At 39.6% G+C, this 21,848-nt stretch overlaps 1 protein-coding gene across 1 annotated transcript in view; it reads right to left on the bottom strand.

Annotated features, from left to right (window-relative positions):
• LOC104245376 (putative ABC1 protein At2g40090) overlaps positions 1 to 18,272 on the bottom strand; it is a 30,777-nt gene extending 12,505 nt beyond the window's left edge. The window contains exons 1-5 of the mRNA XM_070170797.1: positions 17,998 to 18,272; positions 4,198 to 4,352; positions 3,961 to 4,086; positions 3,704 to 3,799; positions 3,525 to 3,625 (exon numbers count right to left, since the gene is read on the bottom strand). Coding sequence (XP_070026898.1) covers positions 3,525 to 3,625; positions 3,704 to 3,799; positions 3,961 to 4,086; positions 4,198 to 4,352; positions 17,998 to 18,181 — 662 coding nt within the window. The 5' untranslated portion in view covers positions 18,182 to 18,272. The remainder of the gene's footprint in view (positions 1 to 3,524; positions 3,626 to 3,703; positions 3,800 to 3,960; positions 4,087 to 4,197; positions 4,353 to 17,997) is intronic.
• Between the last annotated feature and the right edge of the window lie 3,576 nt (positions 18,273 to 21,848).

The raw sequence follows: 21,848 nt of genomic DNA, 5'->3' as shown, positions 1-21,848 counted from the left end.
AGTCAATAGACTTGGTGGATATCTTTAAGAGAAGAGTTAATACTGCATGTCTACAAGAGACAAAAGGGAAAAGGCTAGAGAGATCTACAATACGGTTTCCAATTTGTGGTATTATGTGGTATAAAAACAGAAAAGGATGAGAATAATTGTAAAACGAAAACATAAGAATAAAGTTGCAGCAGTAAACAGAATAGGATTATCTCGTGAAGACTACTATGCAGATAAGAGACAAGACATAATTATTATTCTGCAAATAAGATTCAATGAGGCAACTTAAAGTAAAATCTGAAAAAGATACAGATATCCTGGTCTAACGGATCTGAATGACCAAATAGGTCTTTATTGAGGAATCAGAATGGACAAGCGGGTAAATATAGTGATGGCTTTGGATAAATACATGGGAATGTAGTTATGGTGCTAGGAATGGAAAATGAAAGCCTATTTTAGAGTTTAACTTAATTTATGATTTAAGTTTAGGTACCACCTACTTTAACTACAGGGGATCACACTTGATCACATTTAAGAGTTGATAGCCATAGCCAGCAACAGCCAGACAAACTTCATTCTTACAAGAAAAAGTAGAAGGGCCACAAGTAAAAACTGCAAGGGTATTCCAGGAGAAGCTGTAATCACCTAACACAGACTGGCAATCCTCTATGTGAAGTAAAAAACTAGAGAGGAAAAAGGGGAGTTACATTCAACCACAATTTAGTGGACACTAGAAGGCATAAACCAAAAGCATTTAAGGACAAGCAATTGAAGGGGAGAGCACGAGGCTTAGAAGCTAACGCAAATAGCGTGTGGAAGGCAATGACATGTTACATTAAAAAAGTAACAAGTTAGTCCGAGGGCTTCATGACTAGAATCATGGTGGTAGGATGAGAACGTGCAAAGATTATTAAAGTGAAAAAAGAGTGGTATAGAAACTTACCAATAGCAAAAGATGGAGAAGCATTTGAAGAATACAGGAGAACAAAGAGAAGGGTGATACAATAGAAGTATGGCCATGGAGGACCTTGGTGCACCAAACCAGTATCATCCCCACATGGAGTTGGTGTATGGAAAACAATCAGGGGACAATGAAGGTTCATTGCTAATCATTCTAGTATCAAGGTTGGAAATGGAAGAAGAGTTCTCTTCTGGTGTGACACATGGTTTGGGCACACTCCTCTGAAAGATCAGTTTCCAGACTTATATAACATTGCTGCGAATCCAAGAATTTCAGTAGCAGAAGCAAAATCCACACATGGGTGGAACATTGTTTTCAGAAGGAACTTAAATGACTGGGAGTTGCAAAGTGTGGCAGATTTCTGGGAGACCTTAGAAGCCTTCCAAGGTCTCACAGAAGAGGAAGATGCTTTGATGTGGAAGGGTCACAAATCAGGAGCCTTTTCAGTGAAATCTGCTTATCATTTCATCAACAATACTCCTAATCCTACTCAAGGATGGCCATGGGAACAAATTTGGCGGGTCAGGGTGCCACAAAAGTCTTATGCTTCACATGGTTAGTAGCAAGGGAAGCTGTTCTAACTCAGGATAATCTTATTAGGAGAGGAATTCAGCTACATGCTAGGTGTAGTCTATGTGGCAAAGATGGGGAGTCAGTTTTCCATCTCTTTATACACTGTCCAGTCACTACTCAACTTTGGCATTGCTATCTTAATTTGGATGGAATCACCTGGACAATGCCCAATAACACTACATCTCTTCTCAGTAGCTGGAACAATGGAGGGCAAATATTAAACAGAAGAAATGGTGGAAAGTAGTCCCTGCCTGTATCTGGTGGGTCATATGGAAGGAAAGGAATGCCAGAGTTTTTGAAGATAGGCCTAGCTCTTACCAGAAAATTAAGCTTAATTGTTTTTTGTTATTTCATTTTTGGTGCAAAGAGAGCTATAGGGAGGATGTACATTCTTTACTACATTTGCTAGAAGAAATGTAATCGGACAGAATAGGCTAGGCAGTCTCAGATCTTTTGGGGTCTGATTGTGGCTCACACAATCTCTTGTAAATATTACTCATTTATAAAATTTGTTACCATTATCAAAAAAAAAAAAAAAAAGAACAAAGATAGAAGCTAAAGAGGCGTTTCACGAGTCCCAAAGTAAGTGTGAAACGTTTTATTCCATATTATGAACAGAAAATGGAAAGTGTGAAATGTATAAGCTAACACAATTAAGAGAGTAGAAGGACAAAGAACATAACTAAACCAAGTGATTTTATATCACCAAGTTCTGAGAAAGAAATAATGAGATAAAAGAGAGATGAAGATGCTTTTGATCAATTGCCCAATACAAACCTTGAGAACAAGTTTACAGACCTTCATACATCGTTGACAGACAAATTGCCTTTGTTACGGTCGTGGAATTATATCTAAGTAAAAGGTTGTCATGAAAAATGTGAAGATTATTAGACTGTTCTGCATCGAATGAGAGAATAAGATGGTGTCTCTTTATATGGCATTGGGCTTGGGCAATCCTTGCTTTATGAATAAGTTTTTTTAGGTTGAGTTAGGCCCAAAGTCTATTTTCTTAACATCCTATCAGAGGCAGAGAATCCTATCTGCGGTTTACCTGATTACGCCCCTATGCTATGTTGTCAACGCTCTGATGTTCAACACTGGGCGTGTCAAAAGGTGTTAAGTTGTCTCACATAGGTTAAGGGAACGGCTGTTGTCTTCTTAAATGGTTTGGATGATCTGAAACTGTTATAGTCCAAATAGTCATAAAGTAGGGTCGATGCCTGCTTCCCAAAGGCTATCTCATGAGCATTTTCATAACATGGAATCAAAGACAGACCCATTCCTATGCTTGGTCTCCCAAACGTTGGACCCTCATATTATGTTTTCCACACTCCAAAAGTTCAATGCTCAATTGTTGGACTACCTCAAATTGGTTAAGGGAATGGGCTGTTGTCTCTTTATAAATCTTGGATGATCTTCACCTCACGAGCTAGCCTTTGAGGTTGAATTAGGCCCAAGGTCCACTTTCTTAAAGGTTACAAAAACATGTGGTTCAAATGATAAACTATAGGAGGTATTTTGATGGAGAGAGGAAACATATAGCAGTTGTAGAGTATAATTGTTTAGAAAATCTGTTTCAATGGTGTAAGGAGAGGACAGTAGAAGACTTCTCTGATGTTCATAGACTTTTTAGATTCATTGAGATGAGTGCACTTAATTGCTATATGGTGATTTTGTACTGTTGTAAAGTTGTTTTTGCAGTACCATCTTGGTACTAGCCTTAATAATCTTTACTTATCTTATCAAAAAGAGATACCCTATAAAGGTATGGAGTAGTTGGGGTTGAGGAATAGTTGATTGCTATTGATTGATCGATATACATGATCCTAAGTGCTTAATACTCTCCATGCGAAAAGTGAAGGGGTGGGCCCATTATCCACCAAGTTACAAACCGTGTGCCAGTGTTTCGTGAGATTTCTCGGTTATCAAAAAAATACTCTCCCCTGGAACAAATCGTATTAGGAGTTACATGAAACTTAGTAAAAAGTAGAATATTTATAACCTGTAATCAAAGGAAGGAAAATATCGATGCAATGTGTTTACTATCAACTCCACAGTTGCATAATCTGCAGCAGCAGTATCTGTCATGTGTGTGTGCTGAACCTGAAATTAGCGAAATGAGATCCCTAAAAGTTTTGAAAATTCTCCACTCCAATTTATAACAACATTAACATTTAGGACCTTGACAGCAACTTTTTGCCCTTCATGCGTTCGAGCAACATGAACTTGAGCAAGAGAAGCACTTGCTATTGGAACCGGATCAAATTCATCAAAGATCTGTAGGCAAAAGTTTTAACTTAGTTGAGTGCACAATAAAGCAACGAAGTCCAAGAATTTATAAGCCATTTGTTCACCAAATATCAGATTCACTGTGCTGGCAGATTAAACCATAACATCCGTTTTGAGGAGAATTTGATAAATTAACAGTTAAAACATACTTCGTCAGGTGCACCTCCAAGCTCTTTTTTGACAACTTCACGCACTTGATCAAAAGATGAATGAGGACATCTATTTAACATGGATTCCCTCATTATACGAACGTACTCTTCTGGTACTAAGTATTCCTGAGAAAACCAAAGGTCAAGTTGGATAAGCCCAAGGCCTCTAGTGCCTCAGAATAAATATAAATATGATACAGTTATCTATACAATAACCTAAGGAGAGAAGTAGCATACCAGCTGTCCTAAATGTTGACCAAGCTTAATGTAAATTCCACCATTTCTGAAACAAAGTTCTTCGAGCCTGAGTGCACCCCTCATGTGAACTTCATGTTTGACTTTTGCTCTCTCTGCGCTACCTTCTGGCAGTCCCCAGAGTGAATATTCATAATCTAACAAAAAGTCACAATTGGATCATATCTTAGTATATCGAAAAGTAATTCCCCTTAAAAAATGCCTAAAGCAGACCTTTTTAACTATCAAGCTTATCCTAATATCACATGAAGGGGTAGCAATGATTATGTGTACACGTGTTTATTTCATAAGATCTCATCAGCGACCTGAAAATCTTACAATAGCTTATATTGAAAGATAATCACCCCACAAAGCCAAAAAAGAATGCAAAAAAATTCATCCCCCCTGTAGCTTTATGATAGCAAGTTAACGAGGTTAAAGGAAAAGGCAACGAAATTCTCCAACAAAGCTCATAGCATGTATATCCAAACTGTCTAACTGTCAGGTAGGTCTTAACAGAAAACAGCTAAAATACAGAATGAGTCTGCATGTGCACTGCTAACTCATAGCTTCATTACTTGACATTCCGAATGAAACACTGAACTTTCAACTAAGAGCGCTACATAATAATGATCGAAGTAAGATGATGGTTAATAAAAGCCACAATCCCAGTCAAGTTTCTTCAAGATGCATTTTAGTATTTTCATCCCTCATGAGCACCAAAAATGCTCTGTCATTAATTTGCTCAAATGTCTAAAACCAACCCTTAACTTATATGCAAGGAAAGCATATGAAGGTACAACATACATGACAATCAAGCCTTCAATAACGCTTCATGAACCTACTAAATCATGCATGTTAAGCTGTTAAATATGAAACGGACAATTTACTCCAAGGATGTATAACTCAATACAAGCAACCATTTTGATCATCTAAAATACACCCAAATAATTTTTATGTATTACTTACACAAAAGCCATCATCTATAGACCTTACCCTTTGTTCCCACTATTCCCTCCCTGCTGTAACTAAGGGTTTATTCACCATGTTTGACAGAATAGACTTAAAGCCTACATACCGGAAACACAAAAATGAGTTCCCTACCAATCAAGCATACGAAAACTTAGTCATGAGATTTTTCAAAAAAGCAAGTACAACAATAAGATGAGATGAACTAATTCTTTGGTTAAAAATTTCTGCCGAAAAGCATATAGAAAATAGCATGAGTATGAGACCGAAAGTGTTCACATTATGTTTTTCCTCTATCTGTAGAGCGCTTTGAGCTCAGACTTGGGTATGTGAAAAAGGATCACGTAAATTTCAAACAATATGTCAGCTAGGAATACCTTCATTCTCTGCTTAGCTAATATGGACTTTTTCTGTGTTCGGTTAAGAGAAGAGGAGGGGTTGCAAAAATTAAAAGTAAAGTGAAGCAGTAGACCCCTCTTGTTTGTAAGAAAATACAAGGAGGTGATTAAGTGAAGCAAAAGAGTAAATAAAGACAAAGAGGAGTTTGGTTCCCCTCCTTGTCAACTTTTTCAATCTGTTAGAAACAAGGCAGAAAGGAGAAGGTATTACTTTTTATTGAGTTTGTTCCACGTCGGTTGTGGGATGGGAACTTGAAGTGTATAACCATCTCATCAAAAAGGTTAAGCTATTAGAGAGAGCACACATCTATCTATTAATTATGTCTTCAACACGCCCCCTCACGCGCAGGCCTATTCCATGTTTCAAATGTTACGTAGGAGTTGGCTGAAAAACTTTTGCTGCTTTATTGACTCCTTCCCAACGACTTATCTGGCCAATTAGGTGCTAACTACTGAGCTGCTGCTATCTGGAATGGTGTGATTGAGAAATTTGAAAAAAGATAGTTACTTGGCAAATGCAATATCTCTCTCCGGTTTGGGGGTTGGGGTTTTTTTTTTGGGTGTGTGTGGGGGGGGGGGTGCTTACACCGATAAATAGTGTCCTGGACAGCATTACAACATACAACTCTATTTCCCATTCCAAACAAGGTCCTGAAGCAGATTGATAGGTTCAGAAGATCCTTACTGTGGGAAGGTAACAGCAAGGAGCATAAATTTCATCTAGGGAATTGGTCTAAGCAAGGCCAAAAATTTATGGGGCCTTGGGCACTAAAAATTTGGCAATGTATGACAAAGCACTATTAATGAAATTGCTGTGGAGGTATACGCAAGGGATCAAGTCCTATGGAAAGAGGTAGTCAACACTAAAGATGCTATTTAGAATCACTGGTGTACCAAGTTATGGAGAGCCCCATATGGAGTTGGCCTTTGGAAGGGAATATGCAGACTTTGGGGAGATTTCTTCCAAAATTTCTCACTTTGAACTTGGAAATGGATCGGTAGCTGTAAGCTAAAGGATGATCATCCTAACCTGTTCCGATTTTCTTGTGATCCTGATTCCTCTATTCCCCAAGATAGAGAAGGTAGCACCCGGAACGTACTTTTCAGGAGAAATAAACAACTTTGGGCGTTTGAAGAACTACTTAACCTTCTCTCTAAACTGGAAAGCTGTGTTATCAATCCTCAGGCAATGGACAAGTAAAATGGGGCAACTCCAAAGATGGGAGATACTCGGTCAAAGCTGGATATGCATCTTTTTGTGCACAAAATAAAATGGACTGCTGGCCACGGAAGTTAATATGGACAACAAAATAATCTCAGTAAAAGAAGCACAGGTTGTGAATAGATTTTATATGTGTCTTTAGAGTATAGAAACCAACAATCACATGTTTCTGCATTGTGCAGTTGCAGCTGATTTGTGGAACATGTTTCTATTTATTTTTGGAGTTAGTAGGGTCATGCCACAAGCATTATAGCCTTTGAACATTGGAGCTGTTGGAAAGTTGGTAAAGCCATCAAGAACATTTGAAAAATGATCCCTGCTAGTATTTGTTGGTGTCTATGGACAGAAAGGAACAGAAAATGTTCTTATGTGTTTATTAAATCCTAATCACTCTATTAGGCTAGATGTCTCTTGTAACTTTTTTGCTGGCATAACATCTCCTGTAGATTCCCCGAGAGGCACTTTATTAGCTCCCTGGCCTTACAATAGCCAATTATGTTTTGGAGCTAACTTAATATCTTTTGTAACCTCTTTTCTACTACTTTGCATCTTCTTGACGCCAATCAATGAAACTTTTTACTCATAAAAAAAACAATTCTTCTTTCAGATTTTGTGTACCCAAACTACAATTTGACATATAAATGGACAAATTTGTTCCTTATACTTAAATATTATTCTTTGGCGTGCAAAACTACATTATCATATTTTATTGGATCATGAATTTAACCCAACCATTCTCCATTCAACTTCTTCGGATGATTTTGCATTACTAAAAAGATAAATAAATAACAAAACTATTAAAATTTGCAAAATAAAATAGACAAGAAAGAGAAAAGCAATAGGTTTATTTCTTATTTCTTCTGCACTTTTCTCTTTTGAATGAAATTATTTTGTATTTCTTTCTACTTTTCTTTTTTTTTTTAATCTATTTTTCTCATTGCTATTATTTAAGAATATACTCTCTTTGTTCCGCTTTGTTTGACACATATACTATTTGGAGAGTCAAAGAGATTCTTCTTAGACTATGCTTTTCTTAAGTATTTTTCTAACATTTTGGATTATTAACCACTCCGACTTATGGTACTTTTTCTTTAGTTTTAAAATGTGTAATTTTATTTTTAAAAACTTGAATAATTTAATTCACATCGAAAATAAAGTACTTTGACCCTCGCACTCCGAACCATAACCAAGCAAAGTGAATCAGGGGGAGTAATAGAAAAGTTTAGTGGCATAAGAGGACTAAATATATGCATAGAATGATATGATATCAGCCTAATAAAGTAATCTTGATACATGAAATAGACAACAACAACAACAACAACAACAACGACCCAGTATAATCCCACAAGTGGGGTCTGGGGAGGGTAATATGTACGCAGACCTTACCCCTACCCCGAAGGGTAGAGAGGCTGTTTCCAGGAGACCCTCGGCTCAAAAAAGCAATAGGAGATGATATATTAGTACCATAAAAATGCGTAATAAAAATAACAACAATATATAAGAGATATGAAATATGAAATACGAAATACGAAATACGAAATAGATGGCTGGTATAGTACAACTAGAAGGTACAGCCCTGCATCAATAGACGACCAATGACATTCCTAGTCTAACTCCTAACTAGATAGTCTCCCTCTATTGTGCTGTAGAAATATTCACACTCTCCCCTAACCTACAACCTTAATGCTCGACCTCCATAATTCCCTATCAAGGGTCATGTCCTCAGTAATCCTAAGTCGCGCCATGTCCTGTCTGATCACCTCTCCCCAATACTTCTTAGGTCTCCCTCTACCTCTCCGCGTGCCCACTACAGCCAGTCGCTCACACCTCCTCACCGGTGCATCAGTGCTCCTCCTCTGAATGTGCCCAAACCATCTGAGTCTTACTTCCCGCATCTTGTCCTCCATGGGGGCCACACCCACCTTCTCTCGAATATCTTCATTCCTAATCTTATCCATCCTTGTATGCCCGCACATCCACCTCAACATCCTCATCTCTGCTACTTTCATCTTCTGGGTGTGTGAGTTCTTTACCGGCCAACATTCAGTTCCATACAACATGGCAGGCCTAACCACTGCTCTATAAAACTTACCTTTTAGTAACGGTGGCACTTTCTTGTCACACAAGACTCCCGACGCTAACCTCCACTTCATCCACCCCACCCCTATACGGTGTGTGACATCCTCGTCAATCTCCCCGATCCCCTGAATAACCGATCCAAGGTACTTGAAACTACCTTTCTTGGGAATGACTTGAGAGTCAAGCCTCACTTCAACTCCCGCTTCCGTCGGCTCAACTCCAAATTTGCACTCGAGGTATTCCGTCTTCGTCCTACTCAACTTGAAACCTTTAGACTCAAGAGCATGTCTCCAAATCTCTAGCCTCTCGTTGACGCCGCCTCTTGTCTCGTCAATTAGAATAATGTCATCAGCAAATAGCATGCACCATGGAACCTCCCCTTGAATATGATGAGTCAGTGCATCCATCACCAGGGCAAATAGGAATGGGCTGAGCGCAGACCCTTGGTGCAACCCCGTAATAACTGGAAAGTGTTCAGAGTCGCCTCCTACTGTCCTAACCCGAGTCTTAGCTCCATCATACATGTCTTTAATCACCCTAATATAGTTACTCGGGACCCCTTTATCCTCTAAGCAGCTCCATAAGACCTTCCTAGGAACCTTATCGTACGCTTTCTCCAGATCAATAAACACCATGTGGAGATCCTTCTTCTTATCTCTGTACTGTTCCACCATCCTCCTAATAAGGTGGATAGCTTCTGTGGTAGATCGTCCCGGCATGAACCCGAACTGGTTGTCTGAAATAGACACCGTCCTTCGCACTCTCATTTCTACCACTCTCTCCCAAACTTTCATGGTATGACTTAGTAATTTGATGCCCCTATAGTTGTTACAGCTCTGGACATCACCTTTGTTCTTATACAACGGGACCATTGTACTCCACCTCCACTCTTCAGGCATTCTATTAGTCTTGAATATAACACTAAACAATGCAGTAAGCCATTCCAAGCCTGCTCTACCCACACACCTCCACAGTTCAACCGGAATTTCGTCTGGCCCGGTAGCTCTGCCCCTTCTCATCTTACGCATTGCCTCCATGACTTCATCGATCTCAATGTCCCTACAATTACTTACTTCATGGTGACTGTCGGCATTCCTCGATTCCCCAAGTATAATATCCTGATCCCCTTCTTCACTTAGAAGTTTATGAAAGTAGGTCTGCCACCTCCTCTTAATCTGGTCATCTCCCATCAAAACTTTGCCGTCATCATCTTTTATGCACCTCACTTGGTACAATAGACCCTTGTGGAAAACTAAATCCGTTTTTGGTGGAAAACTTATCCGTTTTTTATCACAGTATAACTTTAAAAAAAAAAGGCAGTCTGGTGCACTAAGCTCCCGCGCAGAAAGGACCGGACCACAAGGGTCTATTGTACGCAACCTTATCCTGCATTTTTGCAAGAGACTATTTCCACGGCTCTAACCCGTGACCTTATGGTCACATGATAGCAGAGTTGTATGTAATATTCGGAATCACAAAGGAGACATGTGTTACAAGCTAAGTTGCTCAGACTCGGGTGCGGGTATCCGATACGAGGACGGATCCGAGTATCGGATTCGGCAAAATCTAAATTTTAAGATTCAGGAGTGGATCTGGATATGGATACGGATGCGGGGATTCGGCTAATAAAAAATAGAGCTAAAAAAACAAAAAACAAAAAAAAAAAGAAATTCAATGCAACTAAAAGACAAAAAATGCTCTCTTGGGAAAAGTGCAACAACTCAAAACCCTCTCTCTCTCCTTTCTCTCCCCGGCAACATTCTCCGATGACTCCCACACATCTTGATAGCCATGGGAGAGAAAACTTTCTTTATTTCCGGAGATAAATCCTTTGGGTTGATAACTATTAGTGAAGATCTTGATAAATGGTTCCTATTGATCGAACGCAGCGCCAGATTTACTAGTCGTATCAAAATAGATGAGGAAAATTTGCGTTGGGTGTGTGAAGCACTCTTGGAAGCTTCACAGGGAAAGGGAGATCGATGAAGAAGGTGGGGGAGAAAAATACAAGTATATTCATACAGAGTTTTTCAAAACTTCAACAGCTATGGACGTTATGTACGAATAGAAAGCTGGTTGGGGGCCAAAAGATCTGCAGTGATAATCCCAGAAAATGATTACAACAGGGGCTGGGGAGATATCACCGGAAAAATACAACGTTTCCTAGGGAAGCCGTTTTACCCAAAATTCCAGCTTGCTAATCCACAACTCAAATCATACATCACTGCTGCAAGAATCCGTCAATGGCCGGAGGAAGGTGAAAATGCAGTTCATGAAAGCTCGGAGTTTCTCTCTAAGTGCCTGATTGGGTGCTTTAATGACTCTTTCAACAACAGCCCAAGCACAGAGGTGATACAGAAATGGTTTGTTACCCGGTGGAAAATCAGTACTGGCCTCAAAATCACACCCATCAACCATAATCAGTTTTTATTCGACTTCCCCTCAAGGCAAGAAGCAGTTCGGATAAAAAATGGTGAATGGTTTTGGAATGGTAGGAAACTGTCACTCGATTGGTGGACTCTGGTATCAGGATCGAAAATAGCTGCCCGAAATTCAGAGAACAGATGGGTTAAAGCATTTGGGATACCACTTCATGCTTGGTCGATTGTTACTTTCAGAACTATTGGGAACTCATGTGGTGGCTATATTGGTATTGATGATGACAACAAAAACAAATCTCATCTTTATTGGGCTCGGATTTGCATCAACGACTCGATCTCTGCCCTGCCAGCGACAATAGACTTGACGGTGGATGACTGGTGCTTTGAAATTTCCATCATGGAGGACTTTTCCACTAAACCTAGACCGATCAGAAATGTCAACTCCGGTGGTCCTCTGAAAAAGATGATGCCTCCCTCGAACAGTGGAATTCCATTAGTGTGTACCCACGTGGGTGGTCACGTGGTGCCCTCAAATTCAAATTCTACAACACGTGTTGGACCTTCAAATTCAGTCACTAAAGGAATACGTTTGTGGCCTGAAAAGAACAAGACTTGGGAAGTTCAGAAATTGGATAACACTTATCATAAAAAAGGCCCAAAGGGTAAGGCCCAGTCCAATAAGAAAAAGCAAAAACAAGGGAAAAAAATCTGGAAGGTCACTAGAACATTACCCAACCCAAGATCCAATAGATTTAGTGCTCTATCAGAGGAAGCTAACGTTGAAATAGTGGGGCCTGAGACTCAGACCATCGTCTCTCGTTCTTCCTTCCCCTCAACATCGCAAACAGTTCAATACAGCTCTTCTGAGGCCGACGATGAAGCAGAATCAGTCAAATTTCCTCTCTATCTTCCTTGCCAACCAATTCTAAGGATGGAACCTTCTCAGGTCAGTAGCTCAGATACCGAATTCTCTACTTGCTCTGAGTGAGGCTCTCCCTCTTCCTTGGTACAATGAGAATTCTTCAAAGTAGTTGGTACATACCCCAACTCTAATTGAGCAGTCCAAGTGGTCAAAGTTCACTATGGTCAAAGCATGCAAGGTTTTTGGGGTTAATGTTACTGGGTTTGAGCATGAATTGCTTGACATAATTTTGCGAATGGAGCAGCAGAAGCCATGCCATAAGTCAGGAAAAGATTTCAAAAGCAAAGGGGAGGTGGAACGAAAAAGATTAATATGTGGGATCAATTATGACGGGAAAGGAAAACAGGCAAATGGAAGTAGGGGCAGGTACTACAAATCCTTCTCAGGATAAAAGTAAAAATTTTGAGTTGGAATATCGGGGGTCTGAATGACAACAATAAAAGGAGTACACTCAAATCTCTTTTACACATATGGAAGGCCGACTTAGTATGTTTACAAGAAGCCAAAATAGAAGAATGGTCAGCTAATCCCTTGCATCAGATATGGGGAAACAGGTGGATTGGTTGGGCTTAACTAAAGTCTTGTGGCACAAAGGGGGGAATTATAGTGTTGTGGGACAAAAGGCAGTGGCAATGTATGGATATCCAGGTGGGTACATTCTAGGGGTGTGCATTCGAAATCGGTTTATCGATAAATCGAATCGATTATTTGTTATCGGTTTATCGATTTATCGATTTCGATTTCGATTTCGAAATTTTCCTTATAGAGTTATCGATTTCGATTTTGTCCTCTTCGATTATCGGTTTATCGATAAACCGATAAGATATACTAAAAAGACAAAAAAAAATTACTCTTATTCTATAATACCCTTTCCTTTACCCTAAGTCCCTAACCCTATTATTTCCTCTACCACATTTAAGGAATGATCATATTTAAAGTTCAAGGGAACGAAGTTCAAATTAATGGAAAACAGAATTAGCCTTGATGATGTATTTTGTTTTGTTTTGTTTTTTTATACCGTTGGAGTATTGGTGGCATACATTTGATCTCTTACTTTAGTTTTGTTACATGTGCTTGTTGACACAATTTTTATGTTATAAACGGTGTTCGTCTTATTTTAGCTTCTTTTTGTCCATATTAGTTAGGCGTGTTTATAGCGAATACTTTCCGTGGAATCCCGCAAATTTTCTTATTGATGTAATCGATAACCGAATCGATAAGCCCCCAAAATCGATAAATCGAAATCGAAAAAATCAAAACCTTATTGAAACGATAATGATAAGCATATGTACAAATCGATAATCGATAAGTAATTATCGATAAGGGTCAAAATCGAATCGATAAATCGAATGCACACCTCTAGTACATTCTCCATCTCATGTATGATGGAGTCCCTTCAGGAGGACTTCAGATGGTGCTTCACTGGCATATATGGCCCTCATACCAGTCCTAAGAGAGAAGAATTATGGCATGAAATTGCTGGAATAAGGGGAATCTGGGATAGTCATTAGGTATTGGGGGTGATTTCAATGTATGCAGGTTTGAAAGTGAGAGGCTCAATTGTGTAAGAAGAACAAAAGCAATGAAAGACTTCTCAGAATTGATCCAAGACTTATGTATCATTGACTTGCCATTACATGGTGCTCAGTATACTTGGTCCAGGGAAGAGAATCACATACAAGCATCAAGGATAAACAGATTTTTGATTTCAACAGAATGGAATGACAGCTTCAAAATTGTTAAGCAGGTGGCCTTACCAAAGGTTATTTCTGATCATAGACCTATTCTGCTCGAGAGTGGTGACTGGAGGCAACACCCTCGTACTTCAAGTTTGAAAACATGTGGCTTCAGGCTGAGGGGTTTCTTGACAAAGTGAAGGCTTGGTGGCAAAGTTATATAATTAGTGGTAGTCCAGATTTCATACTTGTTCAGAAGCTAAAGAATCTCAAAAAGGACATCACACACTGGAACAAGGAGGTTTTTGGCAAGCTAGAGGCGAGAAAGAACAAAATCTTAGACGAGCATTTTGCTCTTGAACAAATTGCTGAACGTAGACCACTTTCCACAGCAGAGAAATCACAGATGTTAGCTCTACAACAGGAATATCAGCAACTGATAAAGGCCGAGGAGATCTCATGGAGGCAAAAATCCAAGTGTTTGTGGTTGAAGGAGGGGACAGGAACACAAAATATTTTTCAAAAGATGGCTAACTCTCATAGGAGGAACAATTGTATTGAAAAACTCAAAGTAGGTCCAGAGATTATTGAAGACAAAGACTATCAAAAGGGAAATTCTGGAATTCTATGAGAAACTATACACTGAACAGGAGAGCTGGAGACCTTTTGCTGAATTTGAAGGTTTAGCAAGCATTTCAGAAGAGGAGAAAACAGATCTTGAGTTGGCATTTCAAGAGGAAGAGGTCCTGGCAGTAATTAAGTCATGTGCTCCAGACAAAGCCCCTGGTCCTGACGGCTACACTATGGCATTCTTCCAGAAGGCTTGGGAGTTCATTAAAACTGATGTAATGAATGCACTTGATCACTTCCATCAACACTGCTACATGGTAAGGTGCACAAATGCTTCTTTCATAGCTCTAATCCCAAAGAAAAAGGGAGCAATTGAACTAAAGGATTTTAGACCGATTAGTTTAATTGGCAGTGTATACAAGATTGCAGCCAAAGTTTTGGCAGAGAGGCTAAAAAGAGTCATGGGGAAGCTGGTTTCTAACCATCAGAATGCTTTCATAAAAAATAGACAAATTACTGATGCAGCCCTAATTGCAAATGAAGTCCTAGATTGGAGGATGAAAAGTGGGGAACCAGGCATCCTATGCAAACTAGATATAGAGAAGGCATTTGATCAACTCAATTGGTCATACCTCATTGCTATGCTAAAGAAGATGGGATTTGGAGACAGGTGGATTAGATGGATCAAATTCAGCATCACAACAGTTAAATACTCGGTGCTGGTTAATAGGAGTCCAGTGGGCTTCTTCTCCCCTCAGAAAGGCCTAAGGCAAGGTGATCCATTATCACCCTTTCTCTTTATTCTAACCATGGAAGGTCTTAGCAAAATGTTAGATAAAGCCAAGGAACTACAATGGATCAATGATTTTGATGTTGGCAACATAGCAGCAAACTCAGTCAATGTCTCGCACCTTTTGTATGCTGATGATACCTTAATTTTTTGTGGGGCTGAATCAAGACAAGTGCTTTACCTTAATATTACCCTACTAATCTTTGAAGCTTTATCTGGACTTCATATCAACATGCTCAAAAGTGTTATATACCCTGTCAATGACGTTCCCAATGTGGCAAAGTTAGCAGAAATTTTGTGCTGCAACACTGGCTCCTTCCCAACAACATATCTGGTACTTCCATTGGGTGCTAAGTTTAGAGCTACTTGCAGTTGGGGCAGTGTGATTGAAAAGTTTGAGAAAAGGCTAGCCTCCGGGCAGATGCAGTACCTCTCAATGGGTCGTAGACTTAGTTTGATTAACAACACTCTAGACAGCATTCCAACATACACTATGTCATTATTCCCCATGCCTAGCAAGGTATTGAGACAGCTCAACAAAATCAGGAGGAACTTTTTGTGGGAAGGGAACAATAAGGAACACACATTCCACCTTGTAAAATGGTCTAAATGCACAATGCCTAAGATACAAGGTGGACTAGGCATTAAAAATCTGGCTGCACATAACAAAAGTCTACTAATGAAGTGGTTATGGAGATACTCTCAGGAAAACCAAACACTTACAGCTAAGCATGGAGCCCAAAACCATTGGTGTACCATGTGAGAAAGCACGGGAGAAAATATTATTCATATGTATTGACAATGATACAATGAGTCATATATAAATAATACATGTCCTACTCCTAATACATATGAGATTAGAGTTATTTACTACTATTTAACTACCAAACTAACAACTTGAAACTTATGTGGTTCTTAACTTGATGTTTTGGTATTGTTTGAGGCTTCCATTGATCTTATGATTGTTCCTCCTTGTATTATTATTCATTCTATTAAGAGGGTATTTAGCTATACATACTAGTGCTATTCGACGGTACTAACGTCCCTTTTGCCGGGGGGTTGCATCTTTATGGATGCAGGTGGTTCCACAGCAGGCGGCATTGATCGGTGATAATAGTACACCCTTTTCCCAACTGACTTGGTGAGCCCCACTTCTTTTCGGGATCATGTATCTTTTGTTCCTTGTGTATTGTGTTTGAGGTATAGCTGGGGCCTTGTTGCCGGCACTATCATAGTACTCCTTTGTATCTATTAGATCCGTAGACATAATGTGGGTTGTATGTTGGTGTTGGGAAAGTCAAACAAGTTATGTTATGTTTTGATCACTTGTTCCACTTCAAATCATGAAAATGCGTGTATTTTGAGACTTGTTAAACAGAGTAACTAATGGTAATGAATTGGTATTGTCTATATGACCTCCCTATTGTTTAATAGATGAAAAATGCATTCGCTTTAATCATGAGTGACCTTGGGTAGAAAGTAATTAACAGGCTTGGTCAGCCAGGTTCACTCGGTTGAGCGCCGGTCGCGCTCCCGAGTTCGGGGCGTAACAAATAGTCTACTCAATGGATCAATCAATGGAAACACAAGCTTGAACACCACCATTAAAAAAAAAAATACTAGCAAATAATAAAATTGCATGTATTTGATTGTTCTTCTTGCCACAACTACCACCACTTCTGATGTTATTGTTCTCATTCCTACCTATTTTATCATATTGTATGCGTTATCATTATCATTTAATGTCCAAATTAACTGGAACTCCAAATGCATCTTATTCCACAAGGTTTCCTTAAAAGATGACTTACTTCACCTGCTCCCCATAAGTGTAACACTATTGACCGACAAAAAGAAACATTAATTGACTCAATGATCTTCTACCCACAATAGGGCGCCATGAATCATCTCATTTGATCCAAATCCAACTTATATCATGAGTGAAATGTGCACTCCATATAGAGATGTGATCCATTTCCAAATATTCCTGGAAACTTTAGCTGGGCACCTTGGATAAACTTTAGCATGAAACGGAACCTCAAAAGTGCAATCTCGTGCTTTCATATACTCCCGATTCCTCTTATGGCAGCAAATTTTGTAATCTTGATTTAATTGACCTAACATCCTGGTTCCATGTATATTCTGAAAGGGTTGAATCCACATATAAGAGAAACACCATTTAATCAAATGAAACGCATGCCATATGGAACAGACTGCAGAGTCCTTCTTACAACCTTAAATATATAAATGGGAGCAAGTGAAGAAATGACAGTCCTTCGCAAGTCTTTTTCTTTGTAGTCAGTCCTTCGCAAGTTATTAAAGCCACAGAAATTCAACAGGCTATGAAACTAATGTGCACCCCAGTTGTCTTTTATCTATTAGCAAATGGCTCGGAAGTAGCAAATTCTGCAAAAAACACGCTTCCAATAAACTCTTAATTCTGTTCATGACTAGGCCAAAGTAGCGACTAGCGGGGGACAAAGCACTATGGACCCACAAAAACAAAATAGCTCGAATTTAATCATATTTTGCCGCTAAGATCACACCAACATCATGATAATAATAAAAATTAAGAGTTACACGTTCTTAAACTTTAGGATGAAGCGCAACCCATCAGCTTGCGTGTCCATACAGGGCTTCAAATTTTCAGAAACTCACATACGATCCAGCATTAATTGTACAAGGAGAAATTTTCATAATATAAATAAAGCTATATGTTTCTAGCCAAGGCTACAAGCTTCATAGGACGGAAAACGAAAAAAAAGAGGAGAAATTGTGAGGATTGAATGAGAAGCGTACCGAAAGCAATGGTGGCAGCGGTGACGGCATCGCGATAGAGGCGGAGAGGGACAATTGTGCAAAGCTTGAGGGCCATGGCTGGGTCGTCAGAGCTGGCAATTGTGGCGGCGGCGGCTCCGCCACCTAGGGCGGTGCTGGCCACTAGCAGCTTGTTTGTGGCGCGCCACAGAGACCTACCAGCCATTTTTTTTTGTGGGGCCCCTGTCGACGGAGAATGTAAACAGAAAAAGATGCTAAATGTTGCTGTTACCTTCTCCTATATTCTATTTCTAACATTAGCCCCCGCTATTTTTGCGCTTTTTGGTCTTTACGACGCTTTAATGCCCGCTCCAACTGCCTAACTTCCCCGTCTATATTTTTCTTCCTTTTTTCCTTTCTTTTCTTTTCTGCCCTTTTCTCCAACCTACGTGTGACGTGTCTTTGTTTTGATCTTATTTTTTTAACTAATTTTTTTTTTTTTTGGCAACCCGCTAGGCAAGCGTCTAGGGCTAAGTTTTTTATTAATAAAAGAACAGAAAAATACAACAATTAGGAAAAGTATAAATAAGGGGGACAATAGCACCGGTATTGTTACCCATATGTCTTGGCTATATAATCACTCCTCTGCGCCTCACAATGCCTATGGCAGCCTCATGTAGAGGATTCATGGTGCAGCTGCCTGCAAAGTCTCACGAGGGCATATAATCTCATAGCCGTGTGGATAATTTCCAAAGGCATAGGATCAAGGTAACACAAACCGGGTTAAACCTTATCTTACTAATCCTATTGAGGCGTAAAATAGCCTCACCTACTAGCATGCATGTAAAAAATAAGAACTGGAGAGTACCAAATATTCAATGATCATCACAGAGTTTATAACATACTCTCTGATGATATTACAAATGAGTATACTAACATAATGGTAGAATAAAATGAAGAAGGAGTTAAATTGTTGTCCCTTCTTGCCCAAACTTGTAAATTCTTCAATTTGTAATTCTTTGTCATCACTGTCCCAACTCTTCAAAATGTCTTCAAAATTCATGACTTCTTTTTTGAACGGTTTGACCTCGTTGAGGTAGTTGGGGCAACCTTCTTTTGTTTGGCAACTCTCATTGGAGGTCGCCTAACATTTAAAAAAATACTGACCTTGTCGTCCCAACTATTTTTCCTTGTATGTGCTTTCATTATTTTGCCGCTATGCATAGGAGATAAATCACCTTGTTTTGCTGCATGTGCACGGCATTATTTCAAAACAGCATCTTCTTCTCCTTCCTCATACATATCTCTATCCACATTCACAGGATGCGGATAGTTGTCGACGAGGTCCCGTGTCATCAAATCATTTCCTTGTTGTGTATTTGCCAAAGTTGTCGTGTTGTGATGTTGCTTTATGACTTGCATTTTATTCCTGTTTTTACTCACATTTCCTGTACTAACAATTTGCATTGAACTTACTGAGTTTCGATGTGTAGAGTCTGCCAATGCATCAAGCAGTTTTCTATCTTCCTCATAAATCATAGGAGTACTGGAATCCTGTTGTTTCTGTCCAGCATTTGAGTTCATTATTGCAGTACTTGGTGTGCTTTCAAGTTGTTGTTGTCCAGTCATATTTCTTACAGTAATGTCCTGTTGTTGTCTTGAATTTGATGAAAGGACGGTTGCTCTTGATGTGTTTCCTATTTGCTGCTGCTGTTGGAGTGGAGTGTTAGCATTCTGCAGTTGTTGTCCAGATTCAAAGCTAGCCAAATATTCCTGTTGCCTCTGTTGCATAATAGCTGGTTTGGTTGTCACCACATATTGCTGCCCAGATTCAGTAACACCTCCAGTTGCAGTGTTTGCAATGAGTTGTTGTTGCTGCCCAGATTCAGTAACAACTCCAGCTACAGTGTTCCGAGCGTTCGCATCATTCTGTTGCATTGCATCCAAAAGCTGTCTCTCTTCTACTGAAAAGCTGTGGAGGTTGTCACAGGTTGCTGCTGTCCAGTATTTAGTGTTACTGTTGCTCCTCGATCATCAATAGGAATTGTAGCTGAGGGGTTTGGATTAAGCTGCTTCTGCTCTACATCAAGGATTGGGTTGGTTTCAACTATTTGCTGCTGTCCAGTTATCACTGCTACTGTTGTTCGATCATTAGCAACTGGAACTACCTGCTTTGTTTGTGTTGTTGCAGCTTGCTTTGAGCTTCCAGCTGGAGAATTTCTGGGCAGAAAAACTGGAGCATAAACGTTCAGTTTGCTTTTGGAAGTTGTTGCTCCTTCAGGTTTTGAAAATGGTGTTGAGTCAATCTCTTCACCTGCACTATAATGATCTTCTTCCTTGTCTGCCTCTTCCGATGAGTATCCAATAAAGCCATCTCCCCAATGTTCTTCATCATCCTCCTCACGTTGGTCACGCCACAACTTGGAATTAATAGTCATTTCCCTCACCTTGGCTTGTATAACATCATTATTGTTTCCAGTTGATAGCATTAACTGTCCAGATTCACCCTCAAACTCCCCAAAGGATTCCACTGATTGAGAGGGAACATCAAATACGGAAGTATTCAAGGTAACCAAGTGTTGTTTAACCAAAGTAGACTTCAACATCATTTCATTCTGTGCATCTTTAATTATTTGTTCTACATTAGGGTTGGAGAAATGTAAAGTAGGTGCATTGGAACTGTGTGCTTGAATACCAATTAGTTCAACCCCCAACCTGTTCTTTGAATCCTTATGTCGAACACCCAACTTTTTTTCCAAAATCAACACTGCCTGGGCCTTCTTGTTCATTGTTAGCTATTGGGACAATTTGTTTGCACGTCCCACTTTCATTTACTCATGTTGTAACAGTTTCTGAATCTCCAGCAGCAGCAAGAATTTCGAATGAATTTGAGCTGGAACCATTACCGAGGTCATTTCGTCGAAAATCTTGGGTCTGATTTTTTGGTGAAACCTCCTTCTTTGAAGGGGATTTTCTACCTGTTACGACCTTCCAAACTCCCTCCTTTTTGTTCATATATCCTCTCTTACTATCCTCAAACACCTTCCCAGTACTATTTTCCATTAACAAACTCTTTTTCCCAGTTTTGTTATTCCCTAAATTCTGGGCAGCTACTGCTCTGTCAGAGATTTGCCCTGTATTTTTTTTATTGCTCACCTTCAGCAATATTTTGTGAATTAGCCTTAACACCATCTTTAACACCTGAAGGCATTGATCCCATATCCATATTACCAGATCCTGCAACATGCTGATCTCCTGCTGCTCTATTAATTGCTTCATTCACATGAGGTGCATTACCTATAGCTCGATTCGCAGCAGCTTTCAATGCACCAGCAGTAGCTAGGTACATTCGTGCAAATATAGTAGAGGCAGGGACATCTCTAAAGGGTTTAGGAGGTCCCTTGTCCAACTTCAACACCTCTTCTATAGGCACAACTGGAACTGCAGCATGTGGTGCAGCTAAATCACTAACACCCACAGCATCACTCCTAGCCACTACACGACTTAGTCCTGCATCACCCCTGTCATTGACCTTATCTGAAGATTAATTTTGTACTTCATTACTCACTACTGCTGACTTCATAGGACCTTTGGCAATCTTGGAAGCTTCTGCTACCTGATTATCGTTTACTACACGATTCATAATTTTATCCTTGTTCCCAGTATCAATTAACATTCCACCCTCTGTGTGTAAAGCCTGCTGCTCTACAAGATTTTCCTTTGCCTCTTGATCCCTCAGTTGCACAGCTCTCTTGGCATAAGGTAATCCCTGGCATCACCAGCTAATTTGTCAAGACTGCCCAAGCCTTCCACTACATCTTCTCGAGCAACAGTTTCCTTACCATCCTCGGTCCTCTTACGGCATGAGTTTTTATCATGCCCTTGGTGCTTAC

Source organism: Nicotiana sylvestris, chromosome 3, assembly GCF_000393655.2.
Source record: "Nicotiana sylvestris chromosome 3, ASM39365v2, whole genome shotgun sequence".
Taxonomy (NCBI): Eukaryota; Viridiplantae; Streptophyta; class Magnoliopsida; order Solanales; family Solanaceae; genus Nicotiana; species Nicotiana sylvestris.
The sequence above is the reverse complement of the archived record's forward strand: the minus strand, read 5'-3'. Positions and strand labels throughout refer to the sequence as shown.